Source organism: Neofelis nebulosa, chromosome 5 (assembly GCF_028018385.1).
Source record: "Neofelis nebulosa isolate mNeoNeb1 chromosome 5, mNeoNeb1.pri, whole genome shotgun sequence".
NCBI classification, from domain to species: Eukaryota; Metazoa; Chordata; class Mammalia; order Carnivora; family Felidae; genus Neofelis; species Neofelis nebulosa.
Genome location: NC_080786.1, coordinates 63,549,844 through 63,567,250, shown reverse-complemented (window position 1 = coordinate 63,567,250; position 17,407 = coordinate 63,549,844). Strand labels below are relative to the sequence as shown.

The 17,407-nt window shown below is 44.4% G+C and overlaps 1 protein-coding gene across 3 annotated transcripts in view; it reads left to right on the top strand.

Annotated features, from left to right (window-relative positions):
- Positions 1-17,079, top strand: part of SLC7A14 (solute carrier family 7 member 14) — a 112,321-nt gene extending 95,242 nt beyond the window's left edge. For all 3 annotated transcript variants that reach the window (XM_058730485.1, XM_058730487.1, XM_058730486.1), the window contains 2 exons: positions 1,180-2,057; positions 14,682-17,079. In XM_058730485.1, the coding sequence (XP_058586468.1) occupies positions 1,180-2,057; positions 14,682-15,004 (1,201 nt within the window). In that variant the 3' untranslated portion in view covers positions 15,005-17,079. The remainder of the gene's footprint in view (positions 1-1,179; positions 2,058-14,681) is intronic.
- The last annotated feature ends 328 nt before the right edge of the window (positions 17,080-17,407 follow it).

Below are 17,407 nucleotides of genomic sequence, written 5' to 3'. Positions count from 1 at the left end.
CACTGTATGAGGGGCTTGCAGGGAAGGCATTCTTCAAGTACTCAAAGCAAGGTGTAAAGCATGGAGGTCAAGGAGCGCTCAGGGGTATGGTGGGGGGCATCCAGCTCAGGGACTTCCTCTCTGCCACCAGCTGTCATCTTCTGCTCCATTTTCCCTGCATACCCCCTGAAGTCATCACCAGGTCAGAGCTGCCATGTTTGGGGAGCTGGACAGATCAAGAAGAGGCTGAGTGTGGTGGAGATGTTACAACTTCAGACACCCAAAAGGTTTTTCTGCTGTCAAAGAGGAAAGATGCTGGAGCTCCAAAGGCAGCTGATAGTCACATGTGAAAGACGAAAATAAAAGAGAAATGGAAGAGGTGGGAGGAGGGCAGATTAGGAGGAGAGTGAGGAGGAGAGCAGGAACCCGCTTAAGGCCCACAGGAACTGCTAAAGAGGCACCTGTCATTCATTCACCTTTGTTGGTCTTCTCCAGTTGGTAAGTGGCTGGATTTGGGCTGCTTTTATGAGCACATGTTCTGAGTTATTGCGCTCTTTTGCCAACTAAACTTCTGCACTTTTGTTGTACAGCAATGCTTCTCAAGCTTTGGTATAAATCAGAATCCTCTGGAGGTTTTTTAAAGCATAGTTTGCGCTATGTCTCTCTCTGTCCCAAAAATAAAGAAAAAAAAAAAAAACAAAAAAACGTTAAAGCATAGTTTGCTAGGCCCCATGCCCAGAGGTTCTGATGTAGGAGGTCTCTGGTGATACCTGAATATGTGCATTTCCAATAAGCTCCAAGGTGATACTGATGCTGCTGGTCCACGGACTGACCATATTTTAGGTTACACAGGTTTAGGGGACCCCAAGGAGGTGTATGAATGTTCCACATATCACTCCTTCCCAGCAAAGCTTGCACTTCGATTCAGATTTCTAACATGCTTCCTAAATTCAGTCGTCCCTTCACATCGCATAATGAAGTAGGAACTTTAATAAAGAAGTTTGCCTCAAAACCAAGGCATGAAAGTAAATTATTTTTAAATTGTATTCCAGAAACCAAATCCTGCAGTAGGAATAACTGTATTCAAAGCAGTGACTCCAGAAGTACATTGGAGGAGCAGGACCAGGTGGACTTAAGCCATGTTAGAGTCAGTCACCATCTGTAGCTCACTGTTAACCCTCTGCTTGCCCGTCCCTCCAGGTTCCTGGCTCACGTGAGCACCTACACAGAGACACCAGTGGTGGCCTGCATTGTATCGGGGTTCCTAGCAGCTCTCCTCTCGTTATTAGTCAGCCTGAAAGACCTAATAGAGATGATGTCCATCGGCACACTCCTTGCCTACACCTTGGTCTCTGTCTGCGTCTTGCTCCTTCGATACCAACCAGAGAGTGACATTGATGGTTTTGTCAAGTTCTTGTCCCAGGAGCACACAAAGAAGAAGGAGGGCATCCTGGCGGACTGTGAGAAGGAAGTTTGTTCTCCTGTGAGTGAAGGGGAAGAGTTTTCTGGCCCAGCCACCAACACATGCGGGGCCAAGAACCTACCATCCCTGGGAGACAACGAGATGCTCATAGGCAAGTCGGACAAGTCAACCTACAATGTGAACCATCCCAACTACGGCACTGTGGACATGACCACAGGCATCGAAGCCGACGAATCTGAAAACATTTATCTCATCAAGTTAAAGAAGCTGATCGGGCCCCGCTACTACACCATGAGGATCCGGCTGGGCCTTCCAGGCAAAATGGACCGGCCCACAGCAGCTACAGGGCACACGGTGACCATCTGCGTGCTCCTGCTCTTCATCCTCATGTTCATCTTCTGCTCCTTCCTCATCTTTGGTTCCGACCACATCTCAGAGCGGAGCTGGTGGGCCATCCTGTTGGTTGTTCTGATGGTGCTGCTGATCGGCGCCCTGGTGTTCGTGATCCTGCAGCAACCAGAGAACCCCAAAAAGCTACCCTACATGGCTCCCTGCCTCCCCTTCGTGCCTGCCTTTGCCATGCTGGTGAACATTTATCTCATGCTAAAGCTCTCCACCATCACATGGATCCGGTTTGCAGTCTGGTGCTTTGTGGGTAAGCAATTTCCTTTGACGCCTGGAGAATTCCCTCTCAAGGCCTTAAACAGGCTTATCCCAAAATTACCTCCTAGCTGGACTAGGCATCTCCGTTGCAAGAGGAGTCTGGCTTGTTCTATGCACCCTTGCTCTCTGCATTAGAGTCAATAAAGCCAGTTGTGCCCTTTCTGCCTATTATGGTCTTGGCCGTTGGTTCTGAAGAATGATGCTAATCAATCCATCACTTCATTGAATACTATTACTGGACATTCTTTTTATGGATAATTAATTCCATAAAAAGTCATTAATTAAAAATATAAATAAATTTTATAGAAATATAAACAGTCATTCAGTAAAATGAATCCACATAATAAAGGGACATAAATAACACAGTAAAAATTAGAGTGAAAAAGGTTGACTGGAATTCTATTTTAGAAACTGAAAATTATGAAACTGAAAGTTACGGAAGAATTACTTTACTTATATTTGACAAAATTAAAGTAAAATACCAATCATGCCCTAATATTTTAAACGAGCAAAGTATGAATTAAGTGTGGATTTTGGCATAATTTTTCCGACTAGATTATACCATTTACCATCCCTCACTTCATATTGACTTTTATAAGATATTCAAGAGTTTTTCGTTTTCTCTCAAGATTCTTTCATCATCCTTCGATATTCTAGTCATTCTCTTGGAAAGCACACATCACGCCGTCAATCTTTTTTTTTTTTTTTTAACGTTTATTTTTTATTTTTGAGACAGAGAGAGACAGAGTATGAACAGGGGAGGGTCACAGAGAGAGGGAGACACAGAATCCGAAACAGGCTCCAGGCTCTGAGCCGTCAGCACAGAGCCCGACGCGGGGCTCAAACCCACCGACCGTGAGATCATGACCTGAGCCGAAGTCGGACGCTCAACCGACCGAGCCACCCAGGCGCCCCTCACGCCGTCAATCTTAACTGATTTTCTCTTTGTTGACAACTGATACAGTTCTGCTAGAACTTCATCTGTCCACAACTTTGGGTGTAAATCAGAAGTTCTCTCTCTAAATTCACTTTTATCGCCTTCAAAAAGCCCTGCCCCTGTCCCAAGATTTTTCATTTTCCTTTGTGATTGATTTATATTACATTCACATCACACGTTTATTATATCCAACAAGTACTGATGTTCATGAAATGGTTGGAGATCAGTGCTCATGGTAACTTGAGAGGGAGGTTTAAGTGAAAACTGATTTTAAAGTTCCTTAGTCACTGCCTTTATTTCCCTATACAAATTGATAGCCCTGAGGTCCCATCCACTCCTTGATATAGGAATACGGGTGTTTAGCACTATGTCCTCTGTGCCTGGCACACAGCATGTGCTTAATAAATACTTCTCTATGACTACTCTTCCGATGAGAAAAAAAGAATAGCTGGAAAGGAACTTGAGGAGGTGGAATTTGAACCGTTAGCCTAGGGATGCTTGGGTGTCTCAGTTGGTTGAGAGTCCAACTCTTGATTTCAACTCAGGTCATGATCCCCAGGCCATAGGATCAAGCCCCACATTGGCCTCTACACTGAGCATGGAGCCTGCTTAAAATTCTCTTTTTCCCTCTGCCCCTCTCCCCTCCTCGTGCTCTCTCTTTCTCTCTCTCTCTCAAATTATAAATAAACAAACAAACAAACAAAAACAAACAGAAACTGTAAGCCTATAAGATAAGATCTGCATAGAAGGAAGTGGGGCAAAAACAGTACCCAAAGGAAAGGGTCCAGACCTTCCGGCAGATTCCTCACCTCTTAAGGCCATCCTGTGTCTTCTTAGAAGCATCCCGTCCCAATTTTCACAACTCTAGGTTTCATCCTTTGTTAGACTTTAGGGGGAGTTCTTGAGAGAACCCCACTAACCCCTCAAAGTTTAAACCACTTACATGATTTATTCACAATCTCTCTTCTCCATTTAAACGTTTTTCCACTGAAACCTGTAGCCAACCAATGGAAAGATTCTACTGTGGGTAGAAGTGACTGAGGAGGGTAGAAATATTCCAGTCATGTATTTGTCAAATGACTGAAGGCATAGACACAAAGAAACGTGGATTTATTCATTCATTCCTAGAGTATTAAAGCTGGAAGGGACCTTCAATATCTAGCACAATGTTCCCCATGGTTTTGGTACCATTCTATCAGTAATATTTGGGCTGATTTTAGGGAGCATATGAATGGACTTTTTTTAAATTTTTAAAAGTATTATATAGGTATTATACATTTGCACACGTACGAGAAAAAATATACATACTCACATGAATCTGGTGATTATTTTTAAATTTAAGAAGTCAGTCCAATTAAAGAAAAAGCATTACTACTGGTACAGGTGCCATGATTCGTAGTAATAATTAACACTTAATGTAGCCCTTATCACACACCAACTATTACTCAAGGACTTTCCTCACATTAACTTATGTATTCCTCACAGCAATCTTCATTTTACAGATGAGGAAGTGGAAGCACTTGACCGAGGTCACATAGCTAGAATTTAGGGGAGCCAAAATTAGAAGTCAGGTAGTATGGGTCCAGGGATCATGACCATGGCCACGATACAAAATATGTGGTATATAAATAACCAAAGTTTGAGGGGTGCTTGGGTGGCTCAGTCAGTCAAGTGTCCCACTTCAGCTCAGATCATGATCTCACAGTTCGTGGGTTCGAGCCCCACCTAGGACTCTGTGTTGACAGCTCGGAGCCTGGAGCCTGCTTCGGAGTCTGTGTCTCCCTCTCTCTTTGCCCCTCCCTTGCTCATTCTCTGTCTCTCTCTCTAAAAAATAAATAAGCATTACAAAACAACAACAACAACAAAGTTTGAGAAACACTGAAATCATCTACCCTTCCCCACCGCTCCCTCTCTCAATGTCACAGATGACTAACCTGAACCTCCAAAAGGTTAAACAACATACTCAAGGTCAACAGGAATAACTGGAGATTATTCACAGAGCTATTATTAAAAACTCAGTATCTCCACGCCCAGATCTGCAGCCCGTACCTCCCTGCCAGGGTGCCTCTGAGCATCTTCCCTATTGGATCAGGATGTTTGATACGTAGTTTGTGCGGATTAACACCTAACATCAGGGCTGGCTCCATGAGCGCATAGGACCCCACATTTGGCCTAATGCTCTGCTGCTGCTTTCTTGAATTCTTAACAACCTTTTTTTTCTTAACAACTTTTTAACAAGGGGCTCTATGGTTTCATTTCACACTGGGGCCCGTAAATTACGTCACCAGTTCTGCACTAAATCTATGGTTTCTGGAGCACCAGAGGCACTCTGCAAACATGGTAAGGTGGCAGGGACCCTTGCCTTTGGAGTCAAACAGCCCAGGTTCAAATCACAGTTCTGCCACCTCTGTGTCTTGTGACCTTGGGAAGTTCACTTAGCTCCTTTGGGTTTCAGTTTACCCATCTGTAAAAATGCAGATTAATTCTACTCGTCTTCTTCTGGTTGTTGTTTGGGGCTTAAATAAGAAAATATTGCAGAAAGTAATAAGAATTATTTCTTCCCTGCCTTTCTCTTTAAAATCTAAAATGATTCATTGTCGCCCAGACTAGCTATCACATGCCAAAGTACAGCATGAACCTGTTCTGACTCAGGCTGCCCTCCCAGTTATCAGGCAGAAGAAAACTCCCAGAGAGCCTTTTGTAATCTTGCTGATAGCATAAACTTCAAACTCGCTCCAGAAATTGATACTCCACGACATGGGAGGGTGCCACTACGCAGCCTGGAGTTGGCCAGGCAGAGGACACAGGAGCTCACAGCTCGCATCCAGCTGCTGGCTACTAACTGCTTTAGCATCGTGGTCTTTGAGAAATGGTCCCTGAGTAATTTCTGCCTAGAACAAACAGTCTCCGTCCTGACTACACGTCAGAATCATCCGAGCTGCTCCTGAAATATTCTATACCCAGGATCTCAGAAATTTTCTGATTTAATTGGTCTGGTGCAGCCAAGCACTGGGTATTTTTTTTTTTTTTTTTTTTTTTGAAGATCCTCAGGGAATTTTAATGTGCGGGCAGGTTTACAATGATCTAGAACAGTGGTTCTCCAAGTGTGGTCCCAGACCAGGAGCATCATACATGGAACAGGTTAAAAGTGAGATTTTAAACCCCATCCCAGACCTGCCAAGTCAAAATCTCTGAGAGCAATTTAGGTTTTAACAAACCCTACACATTGTTCTGATGCATGCTCAAATGTGACAAGGACTGGTCTAGAGAGAAGAATAAGAAGATATTAGCAAGCAAGGCAAATAATTTAATTATAAAAACTCCGTTTTTCAAAAACAAATTTTTGCACATATAAAATATATCCATCAAACAACCCCAAATTGGCTTATACAATTTTCAGTGATCTCATAGACTAATTATCCCATCTCTAAACTTCTGAGTCTCCAAGATGTCAGATTTTTATTTTGTTATTCATAGTATAACTTTCTTGGGGAGAACAGTAGAGATATTTTTAAGCAGAGCTTCTTATGAAACATTAGCTACTTTTTAAAAACGAGATTTACATGGTTAGGCTGAGTCATAACTCGATCATCTTCTCGGGCATATCTTTTTAACCAGCCTTCTCTAGATGAATCTTAATCACAGCATTTTTCTAACAATGTTTTGCTAAGCTCTGAACCTTTGGATGAGCACGACTCACTGAATAAAATAAGGCCCAAGTCCCAGCAAGATTACTCAGCACTTGTTTCTTTTCCTTCAGACAAGAGAAGTAACACGCACAGCAAATGTTTGATAATCCCCAGCAAAATGAGCACAGATCAGACTTCCTGTTCCTTTTCTCTCGGCTGATGCGGTTTTGTAAAAGAACACCTCGAAGTGTTGGGCAGAGTCTCAGAGAGCCTGAAACTAGCAGTTACCAGTGATGAGACTATACGGCAGTACTTTCCAGGTCTACTGTTCCCTGTGGGACCTGAGTATAAAATAATCATCAGGTGAACCAGCGTGTGGGCCCCCTCACCCTGAGGGCTGCCAAGTTCTCACCTGGAATTTTTTCAGCCCCTCAGAGAAAAACCAAATTCTCATCTATAGATTTAGAGAACAGACACTAATCTGGCAATGAGCTTCGTAAATCCTGGACTAAAACATGGTTTCCAAAGGGAAAACCCAGCTGTGGTCTTTACCTGCAGTATCATTTGAAAACCCTGTTGGAAATTGACTCAAAGCAGCCATTGTCGTGTAGGGAAGAGGAGGAGAAGAGGGGGGCCTTGAATGGGGAGCAGAGAGGACACCAAGATAAATCAATTCCTGAGGATATGTCCCATAAATAAGCTTGAAATTCTCCTTGTAGGCAGAGGAGAAAACAATTGGCAACTTCGACAAATAAATCATGCTCAAAAGGGCAAAATAAAACTCATGAAGGCCAGGGCGAGGATGGCAAGAGGAGCAGCACAATTCCAAGAAGGAGGGGAAGGGGGGAGGGGGGTCCTGCTACAGTCCAGGCTGCCTGCTGGCAGAGGGGCTATGCCGGGCAGGGCTATGCATGGAGAAAAGGGCCGGGCGATACCATGGCTCTGCACCCAGCAGCAGCCACAATATCAGCTGTCCTTTGAGACAAAAGAAGGAAGGGAGAGATGGCCATGGCAGAGACGAAGGGCCCCGGAGCAGGTGTGAACAGAGCCCTTGGAACACACTTAGAGCCATGACAGAGTGGGCACTGGGCATCTTTCCCTCAGCATTATATTTGTAAGACTCATCCATGTCGTTGCTTGTGGTTTTAGTTCGTTCACTCTCCTTACCCGGCTGGCATTCCACTGTGATAATAATATGCCACAGTGGACTTATCCATTCTAGTGCCTGTGAACATTTAACTTGCTTCTACTCTGGGGCTATTACAGATAGAGCTGCTGTGAACATTCTTGTACATGTTTTTGGTGGACACATGAACATATCTCCCTTGGGTTTCTGCTGAGTTAGAAGTGGCATTACTGGCTTGCATTACTGGATTTTTTAAAATATTCTTTAATAAGATTGCATTCTGGGGCGCCTGGGTGGCGCAGTCGGTTAAGCGTCCGACTTCAGCCAGGTCACGATCTCGCGGTCCGTGAGTTCGAGCCCCGCATCAGGCTCTGGGCTGATGGCTCGGAGCCTGGAGCCTGTTTCCGATTCTGTGTCTTCCTCTCTCTCTGCCCCTCCCCCGTTCATGCTCTGTCTCTCTCTGTCCCAAAAATAAATTTAAAATGTTGAAAAAAAAAAAAAAAAAAAAAAAAAAAAAAAGATTGCATTCTGTTTCATGGCCATTATACCCCTCAAATAAAATAAGTCCCCAGTTCCATTTTGCAGATGGGAAACTGAGGCATAAAGTAATGTGACTTTGTATTTGATCGGTAGCAGGGCCAGGAAGAGAATTTCTACCCCCTCCCCAACCCCCCATTCAATCCAAGCCTGCTCTTCCTGGCCACACCATCTTAAACAAACCTTACTGTTATTATAATCAATGGGCTTGCGTTGGTATTTTTTTTTTTTTGAGAGAGAGAGAGAGAGAGAGAGAGAGAGAGAGCTGGAGAGGGGCAGAGGGAGAGGGAGAGACAGAATCTTAAGCAGACTCCATGCCCAACACAGTGCCTGATGCGGGGCTCGATCTCACGATTGTGAGATCACGACCTAAGCCAAAATCAGGAGTCAGATGCTTAACCAACTGAGCCACCCAGGCGCCCCTCTGGTGGTATTTTAAAAACTAACCAGCAAAGCAGGAGTTGGTAGGGATGGCAGTGGGTGGGGAGGCCACCTTCTCATTACCATTTAGTTTTCATTTCTGCCTTGGCAAATGTCTGTTTTGGGAAGTCGATCCCAGAGCAGTAAAAATAAAAAAGCCTCTGGGCATAACAAAGTGCCTCAGTTATCTGCCGCGGGCAGGGCTTCCTGCTGGAAAGTGCACCCCAGGAAGAGGTAGCTCCACCCAGCCTGAGGTCAGGTGGCCCACCTCATCTGGCCCTGAGCCCTGTTGCTGCCTACAGAGGACAGGAAGCCCCCAGGGGACTCTAGAGATCCAACATCTGCTCCTCAGCCAGACTTTGGGCCCGTAAGGTTAGAAATCTGCTGCTGCTATCTCCAGGTCACCCAGTCTCTTTTCAGACTTGAGGTTTTGTGCTAGGTTTTCCCCATATGATCCAGAGACACCCACTTCCTCCTACCCCTCTCACTTGTAGGTTTGGCGCCATTTGCTTAGTTTGCACAAATGGAGCAACACAAGTAGAGTAAGTTGTTGTTTGTCCCAGCATCTGAAGGCAGGCTTGGCATTTCTAAACCTTCCCTGGAGGTGCCCGGGTGGGATGGGCACAGCCATCAGTTTAGACCCAACAGATGAAAGTTCCAGTGCCTTTTCAATCACTGACTTATTAACCAGTTCTTAACCTCTCTGGGATGATAGACGAGGAAGTACTTTTCTACAAAGGGCTTTATGATCACAAAGTATTCTACTACATTAAAAAAGCCCACTAAATTGCTGAAGGAGTGATTCCTCATCTTGTCTAGCGTGAACCTCTCCTGGGCACATTCTCCACCAGGGAATTTCTGTCTGAAAGAAAAGCCAATGCCTCCTTTTGAATGAATATTTCCCTTCGCTGCAAACAGCCTTTTGCAGGACTCATGGCCATTACCTTTGACCAGGGCTGGCATTCAGCCCATGTGCCTGGTACAGCCATGTCTGTTTTTTAAAATACTGAAACCCTTCTGTGCCTGCTGCTAACTTGTTGCTGCCCTGAGCTTCTCCTCTCCCTAAAAAAATAACTCCAGCCCACCAGGGGGGCTTCCAAGACCCTATGGCAACAGAAGAGCTAACCCCCCTCTGATTTTTAACATCACCCCTGCCTTTCATTTATCACAGATATAAGACGTGTAACTACAAAGCAATGGATCTAAGTTTTTAAGACACAGCAGGATTAAATATGCAAATGTCAATTAGCCGTCTCATTCTTAAGGGTTCATTCCAAATGACTTCTGGCTTAGGCCAAAAGCGAATCCTCTCTCAAAAGATTAACTTTGCCATCTGTAACGGTTTGCAAAAGAATATGATGCCAGCCCCAGTGATGACTTGAATAACAGTGCCCCAAAACTCTATCAAGCAGTGATAGCATCATTGGAGTAAGTCTATAGCCTCATACGGTAAAGAGTATTTCCCCCACATGCACAATAATTCAGGGAAATGTTAATACTTCTGCATATCAGATAATCTTAGGGAATTATTATTAGTTTTTAGATGTGATAATGATAGTAAGTTAAGTATTTTTAAGAAGTCTATTTTAGGGGCACCTGGGTGGTTCAGTCAGTTGAGCATCCAACTCTTGATTTCGGCTCAGGTCATGATCTCATGATCTCAATCTTGTGGGAGCTAACCCTGCATTGGGCTCCATGCTGAGTGTGGAGCCTGCTTGGGATTCTCCCTCTCCCTCTCCCCTGCTTGCACTCTCTCTTTCAAAACAAATAAATGAACATTTAAAAAAGAATGCTATTTTAAATATAAAATATTATATTTATATAATATAAATTATTATATTATAGGTGAAGCATAGGATGGAAAGGATTTGTTTCAAAATAACCTGAGAAGGGAGCGGTGGGTGGATGTCAGGAGCAAAGTAGTGATGACTATATGGGGTTTTTTATACTATTCTCTCCACTTTGATATATGTTTGAAATTCTTCAAACTAAAAAGTTAAGCAAGATTGATTGCAATCAGTCTATAGCCCTGGCAGGTGAGAGAAATAACAGAAGCACCCTGGATCAGGACACGGAGAGACCCCGAAGGATCCACAGTCCAACCACTAACCATGTTGCTGTGGAAAATCTCTTATTTTGTCCTGTGCCCAACTTCCCTGTCTGTGCGACGCACGTAATCGCAACCTTCCCACTCCCAGCCACACACACTCACACACACTCACACACACTCCTCAACAGGCAAGGAGGGATCTAAACAGGATAACATATGTATAACATTTTGAGCTTCTTGGGGGAAAGGCGCAACATAACGAATGCATCATTAGGACCTCAGCACCCGGAGGTGTTGTGCGAAGTTCAGTTTAGATGATTCAGAATTCCCAGAATCCCCACAGACTTTTCAGAAACTACCTCATGCTTAGTTTTGTAAGCCAGCTGAAGAAAGGAGCAGAAACAAAACACCCTGCTTCTACACAGGAGGCTTTTAGCAGCTCTGTTTACTCCTCCGACACAAAGCCTTTGTTTATGTGTGACAGATGGTAGTACATGCTTCTCTCCTCTCTCTCTCTCTCTCTCTCTCTCTACCTCCCTTCTACCCTCCCTTCCTCACTTCATTTGTTCCTGTTTCTTTGTCCGCCTACATTTTTCCTTTTATTCAATCCTCAGTGCTTCACATCACTTTTCTTATTATTATTTTTTTAGAGAGAGAGAGAGAGAGAGAGAGCTCACACAAGGGGGGAAGGGGCAGAGAGAGAGAGAGAGAGAGAGAGAGAGAGAGAGAATCCCAAGCAGGCTCCATGCTCAGTGCAAATCCTGACACAGGGCTCAATCCCATGACCTTGGGATCATGACCTGAGTCGAAATAAAGAGTCAGGCGCTCAACCTACTGAGCCACCCAGGCGCCCCTCACAACACTTTTCTTGAATTTACTCAAGAGCCAGCAAGAAGGATGAAGGCAGACAGAACACCAGACCTTTGCCCAGGTTGACCATATATTCCATCAGGCTGCATGCACAAGTCACTTCTTGGTTCAGAGCACTCATATTTGAAATATATTTTAGAAGACAAAATAATGCACCTTTGAAATTGTAGAGCAAACATTAAAAGGCCCATAAATATTTACATGGCAGATTTCCATAGGTTGCTTTCTCAAAGTAATCATAGTCAATGCATTCATGCACACACACACACACACACACACGTTCCTTCAGACTCAGCCATTCCCAAAAAACAAATGTAGACATAACCTCTTTTTTTTAATTTTTTAATTTTTATTTATTTTTGAGAGAGAGAGAGAGAGAGAGAGAGCGAGCAGGGGAAAAACGGAGAGAGAGGGAGACACAGAATCCAAAGCAGGCCCCAGGCTCTGAGCTGTCAGCGCAGAGCCGGACGCGGAGCTCGAACCCACGAACCGTGAGATCATGACCTGAGCTGAAGTCGGACGCCCAACCGACTGAGCCACCCAGGTGCCCCTTTTTGTTATTTTAGACATAACCTCTCACTGAATATGTACTGTGATATGCATAGTCTATACACCAGCCTGCGGAGGAGAGGTGTGAAGGACTGAGTATGCAGGAGCCTTCTCTCTATCCATATAGAAGGCTGGTTCTGCCCTCAGCCTGTTTCTTTTTCTGTAAAGGGAAGGTATTGCATTCATTCACAGCCTCTTTCCCAGCTCTATATATCTAGGATTCTATGAGGCTCTTAGAGAATTTCCATAAATTCTGGTGGGGGCATGGGAAGGTCTGTCGGAATACATGTCAAACCAGTGCTTGAATGATGAGCCACGTAATGGCACAGCGGAAAACTTAGGGGCAAAGGGAAAAGGGGGGGAAATGGTATTAAGCTCAGTAGGAAAATAATTTGCTTATAAATAGGGTCTGAGAAGGGGATCAGAGATGGAAAAAATTGATATAATAGATACCAAGCAGGAATAGGAGGCAAGATTTGACACCTGCCTTGATGTCTAAGACAAAAAATAACAAAAAAGCAAAATTGGGCCAAAAAAAAAAAAAAAAAAAGGTGTGTGCCTGTTGATCCCACCTAGTCTCCTGAAATTTACTCTCAGATCTCAAACATGCTTCCAAAACAGGCATTCTTCAAGCTGCAGCATACTGGCCATTTTAGAGGAGGTCTGGATGCCTTGTGCTACACAAGGATGATAACTATCCCCGTGGCCACCCTCCGCCCCCAGACAAGAAAGAGTAAAGATCCGTGCTCAGAAAAATGAAGTTGCTATTTGAGAATAGCTACATCTGCAAATGATTAACTCCAGGATTTATTACCAATTAGGACTATAAATCTCTGCTTACTTTGGCTCCTGGAAAGTTGATTTCACTGGGGGATGGGGGAAGGGGTGAGGAGAAAGTCATTTGAGACAGGGAGGGAGAAATCCAAGCTTAAAAAGACACACTTCAAATTCAAAAGGGAGAAGGATTTCTCAAGTACCAAAGAGGAAAGCACACTTGACCTTAAGGTTTTATGCAAACAGCTCTACAGATGCCTGCAGTGTTAGCAAAGTCAAAGGTGCTAATGCCACTCGGAAGAGGGTGTCTGGGGTCTGGAAGGGGGTTGCATAACAGAGTGCCATCCAGTAGCCAAGCCGTAATGTGTCCAGAGTCGGCAATGGAGTATGTGCCTCGGGAGGTTTATACTCCTGAGCTAAGGGATTCCCAGCCTTAGCTGACCATTGGACTCACCTGTGAAGCCTTAAAACATACCTATGCTTCGATCATATTACAGGCCAATTAAATCAGAATCTCCAGGGGTGGTGTTTGGGTATAAGGGCGGTTCAAAAACTCCCCAGGTGACCCTCCAGGTGAAGCCAGGGTTGAAAGCCACCGCTTATCTCATTCCATCCTCATGGCAACCCCAAGTTATCAGTATCTATCTTATGGTTTTCTAAAAGGGAAAACTGAGGCACAAAAAGGCTAAGTAACTGGTCCAGGGTTACACAGCTAATAGTGATGGGAGGCAGGATTTGAACCCATGGCTCACAGTCTTAATCATCATGCCCTATGACCTCCCAGGGATATGGTTCTCACCCATTCCAGGCCCTGAGCCTTTATGAGCTTTTCAAGGTGGAAAACAGGGCTTCTCAAACTATTTTGTTATTTCAAAAAAATTATAATAGAAATGAAACATTAGCCCTTATTAATGCTACCTATCAATTAGGAAGACACGTTTCTTTCCTTGGCTTGGAATGACATCAAAGTAAGGAGGTTGCACTGGAAAATTCATGCTCATCAGGAGTTCTCATTCTTTCATGCAACAAATATTAAGCGCCAGTTTTCTGCAGAGTCTATAAAACAGAACCACCCTGTGCAGGTAACCACACAATAGATGTTCTCAGGGCCGTAACAGTGGCATGCTCCAGACACTCTGAGAGCCCACAGAAGAAAGTAAACAGCTCTGAGTGGCAGTAATATAATAATACTCCTTTGGTGAGTGAAAAATGTCAAGGTAAACCATAGGGCAATATATGCACATTGCTCAATGGTAAGATAAAAGAGGGAGTCCCCTGGTGGAGGCGTGGGATAATAAAATACTGTAAGAGGGCTGGGGACGCACTGTGGGTGATCCATAAATATTTAAGCCAGGGTGGAAAATTCAAAGTCCTGGTTGGCACCTCCATGAGTGTAGTGGGCTGGATGTCAACAGGGACGTGGGGACAGAGGCGACTAAAGAGCCCACATTCTGTCCGAAGCGGCAGCTGTTCTCACCTCCAGCTAAAACTGTCATATAGAAATGTGGGGACAGGGTTGTCAGACCTTCGGAGTTTTTTAGGGAAAGCTGTGAATAAGGGTTGCTTAATGCAAGATATCCCACTTTGAGTCTTTTCCAGACACTGTGCAGACCAAAGAAAACACATCCACCCCCAGCCCTGCTTTCACCATTTGAGTGATCTCCCAGCTAGTCCCATGGATCCCCAAGCAACTGCTTATTCACCTGTGCCTTTCCCTCCGGCAGGTATGCTCATTTATTTTGGGTATGGCATCTGGAACAGCACCCTGGAAATCAGTGCTCGAGAAGAAGCCTTGCACCAAAGCACGTACCAGCGCTACGACGTGGATGACCCTTTCTCGGTGGAGGAGGGTTTCTCCTACGCCACCGAAGGCGAAAGCCAGGAGAACTGGGGCGGGCCCGCCGAGGACAAAGGCTTCTATTACCAACAGATGTCAGATGCTAAGGCAAACACCCGGACAAGTAGCAAAGCAAAGAGCAAAAGCAAACACAAACAGAACTCAGAGGCCCTGATTGCAAATGATGAGTTAGATTACTCTCCAGAGTAGGAGTAAACACACAAGAAACGTGTAGACACGATGGTGATTTCTTTTCAGTAACTTAACCTATGGGCTAGAGGGTGAAAACATTTTTTGGCTCTCATTTCAAAACTCCAGCCTTCCCCCAGAGTCAGTCCCCAGTCATAGCCCTTCATTTGCTACTTTTGCTCTTCAGGATAGTTCTGTTGAAGGGTCTAACCTGGGTTTTGTCACCGATTCCCTTGTAAAAAAAAAAAAAAAAAAAAAAACTAAACAGGAGGCTACAAGAAATTCTATCTTAGGTGCAACCATCAGAGCTGATGGCAGCAAATGTTTCCCAGGCCTTTGCTTTGCTGGTTGAATCCTTCTGCTCCTTACTGAGACCCCAGAAGCAAGGGGCTAACTTCTTGGGCCACACCGAGGCTGCAGCTCCTCCTGGAGATGTGCCAAAGCAGGCGGGTGTGGGCACAGGGCAGCTTTTCAGGCACCGGGATCACAAGGGCAAAGATCCTCTCAGCGCTGGTGGGCTGAGGACTGCTCCCCAGGGGGTGGGCAGGTGGGTGCTAGCACTTCCTCAGCCAGCAACACTTTGTCCTCAGATCTCACAAAAACGAATTCATGGGAGAAGACGCGTGCTTCTTTTTATTCCCCAAGGTTCTCAGTCTCCACACTATAACTTCAGGAACCAGCAAAGGTTAGGGACTCTGAGACCATTTCCCCAGAGGTTTCAGATTTACCATAAAGCAGTTGCACAGACCCCACAACATGGTGAGAAGCACCATCAAAGGCCTACTTACGTGCCCGGGAAAAAATTAAACAAGCATCTCTTGCAGCGAAGGCCAGAAGGGCATTGGCAGAAATTAACTCTCTGTCATACCTTTTCTTTTACCAGCCCCTAAGCTCCTGCTGATATAATGAAAGAGGGCAAAGTTGGAGCATGATTTCATGGCACTAATATGCCTTGAAGAAGTAGGCCATTTGTTTTATAATCGGATAAAAATCTTTACAAGGAGAAGTGACCCAGCCACTGAGATCACATTGCAAATTCTATTTCAGATTTCCAAAATTATAAATTGTGCAGTTTGTTGAGATTTGCAACCACTTGATTGGTGGGGGCTCCTCTGAAAACAAAGATGTGAAAGCACAGCTACTTAGGTAATCACATTCCAAGAGATCACATTTCACTTCTGAACCTTATTCTTCTGGAGTAGCTCCCTTTTAGACATGTCTTTTGTCTGTTATTTCCCAGAGCAGGATTCACTGAAGCCCAGAGAAACACTGACCCAGTAAGGTCTAAATTGGGCCATGAGAGGGGCTCCTAAAAGAATTTTCTCAGAAATAACCTAGATGAGAGAACGTGCCGCAGGAAGAAAGCACATGGCCTCTAATCTCTCCTCTTGGGTTCCAGGGATTCCCACGGCTGCACTGAGATGTGCATGCGAAAACATGAAGGCACAGTTTCATTCGAGCTAAAATCTTTGTGGGAGTTTCCTGAAAGGGGGACAAAATAGCAAATTTCGTGCCCTCTCTCTCCCGGATCTAGCATTATGCCAAAAGTTTTCCAGAATACATCGACTAATGTGAAGTGTATTCTTTCTTAACTGTTGAGATTCCTGCCATCTTGGCATGCTTTAGGATTCTGAAGAAGAGGCAAATTCCATTTTTTCACTCAGTGAACACTGGTTGAGAAAGTACCAAGGGCTAAGCAATGAGAAGGGAAAGAAGTGTAACATTGTGCCCTTGGGGTTCCCAGTTCAGGGAAGGCACAGCTCTGACGCCTGCCAAACGCAGACAAAACCACCAAGCCTGAGTCCTCGTGGATGGCGCACTGGGCTTAAAATTAAAGGTCAACTGAAACTAGTTTTTTAACACGCTTTTAAGTCAATTGCATATCACACCCATAGCCAATGTATGCCAATAAATTCAAGCAACTCCTATTTTCTAGATCTTCTTTTTCTGTATTAATTGTTCAGATTTCTGGTTCCCTGAGGTCATTCTGTCATTTTAACGTGATGCATGGCAATGCCGTGTCTTCTCTCCCCTACACTTGACCATAAAGATACAGTAGCTGGTCTGTGAAATATAGTCGTGGGAATGAACCGTAAGCTAATTATCAGGAATGTTTTGTGAATACAAAGTTCTGAACTAGTTTTGAGATTCAACAAATCTGCCTAAATCAAATAATAACGTGCTAAGCCTGAGATATCCAGATAGATGGGATGGGGCTGTATTCATTAAAAATTTCCCAAAAGAAATATGAATGCAAAATAACAAAATCTTAACATGGGTGAAAGAGCTTCCTTTTATTATGAGGGTTGAGTGTTAAGGTTACAATAGTCTGGTGGCAGATGTACGAAATTTCTGTAGCATGAGGAGAGAGAACGCACGCTTCGGTAAACACCACTGGCATATAGATTTTGTGAAGGTCCTATG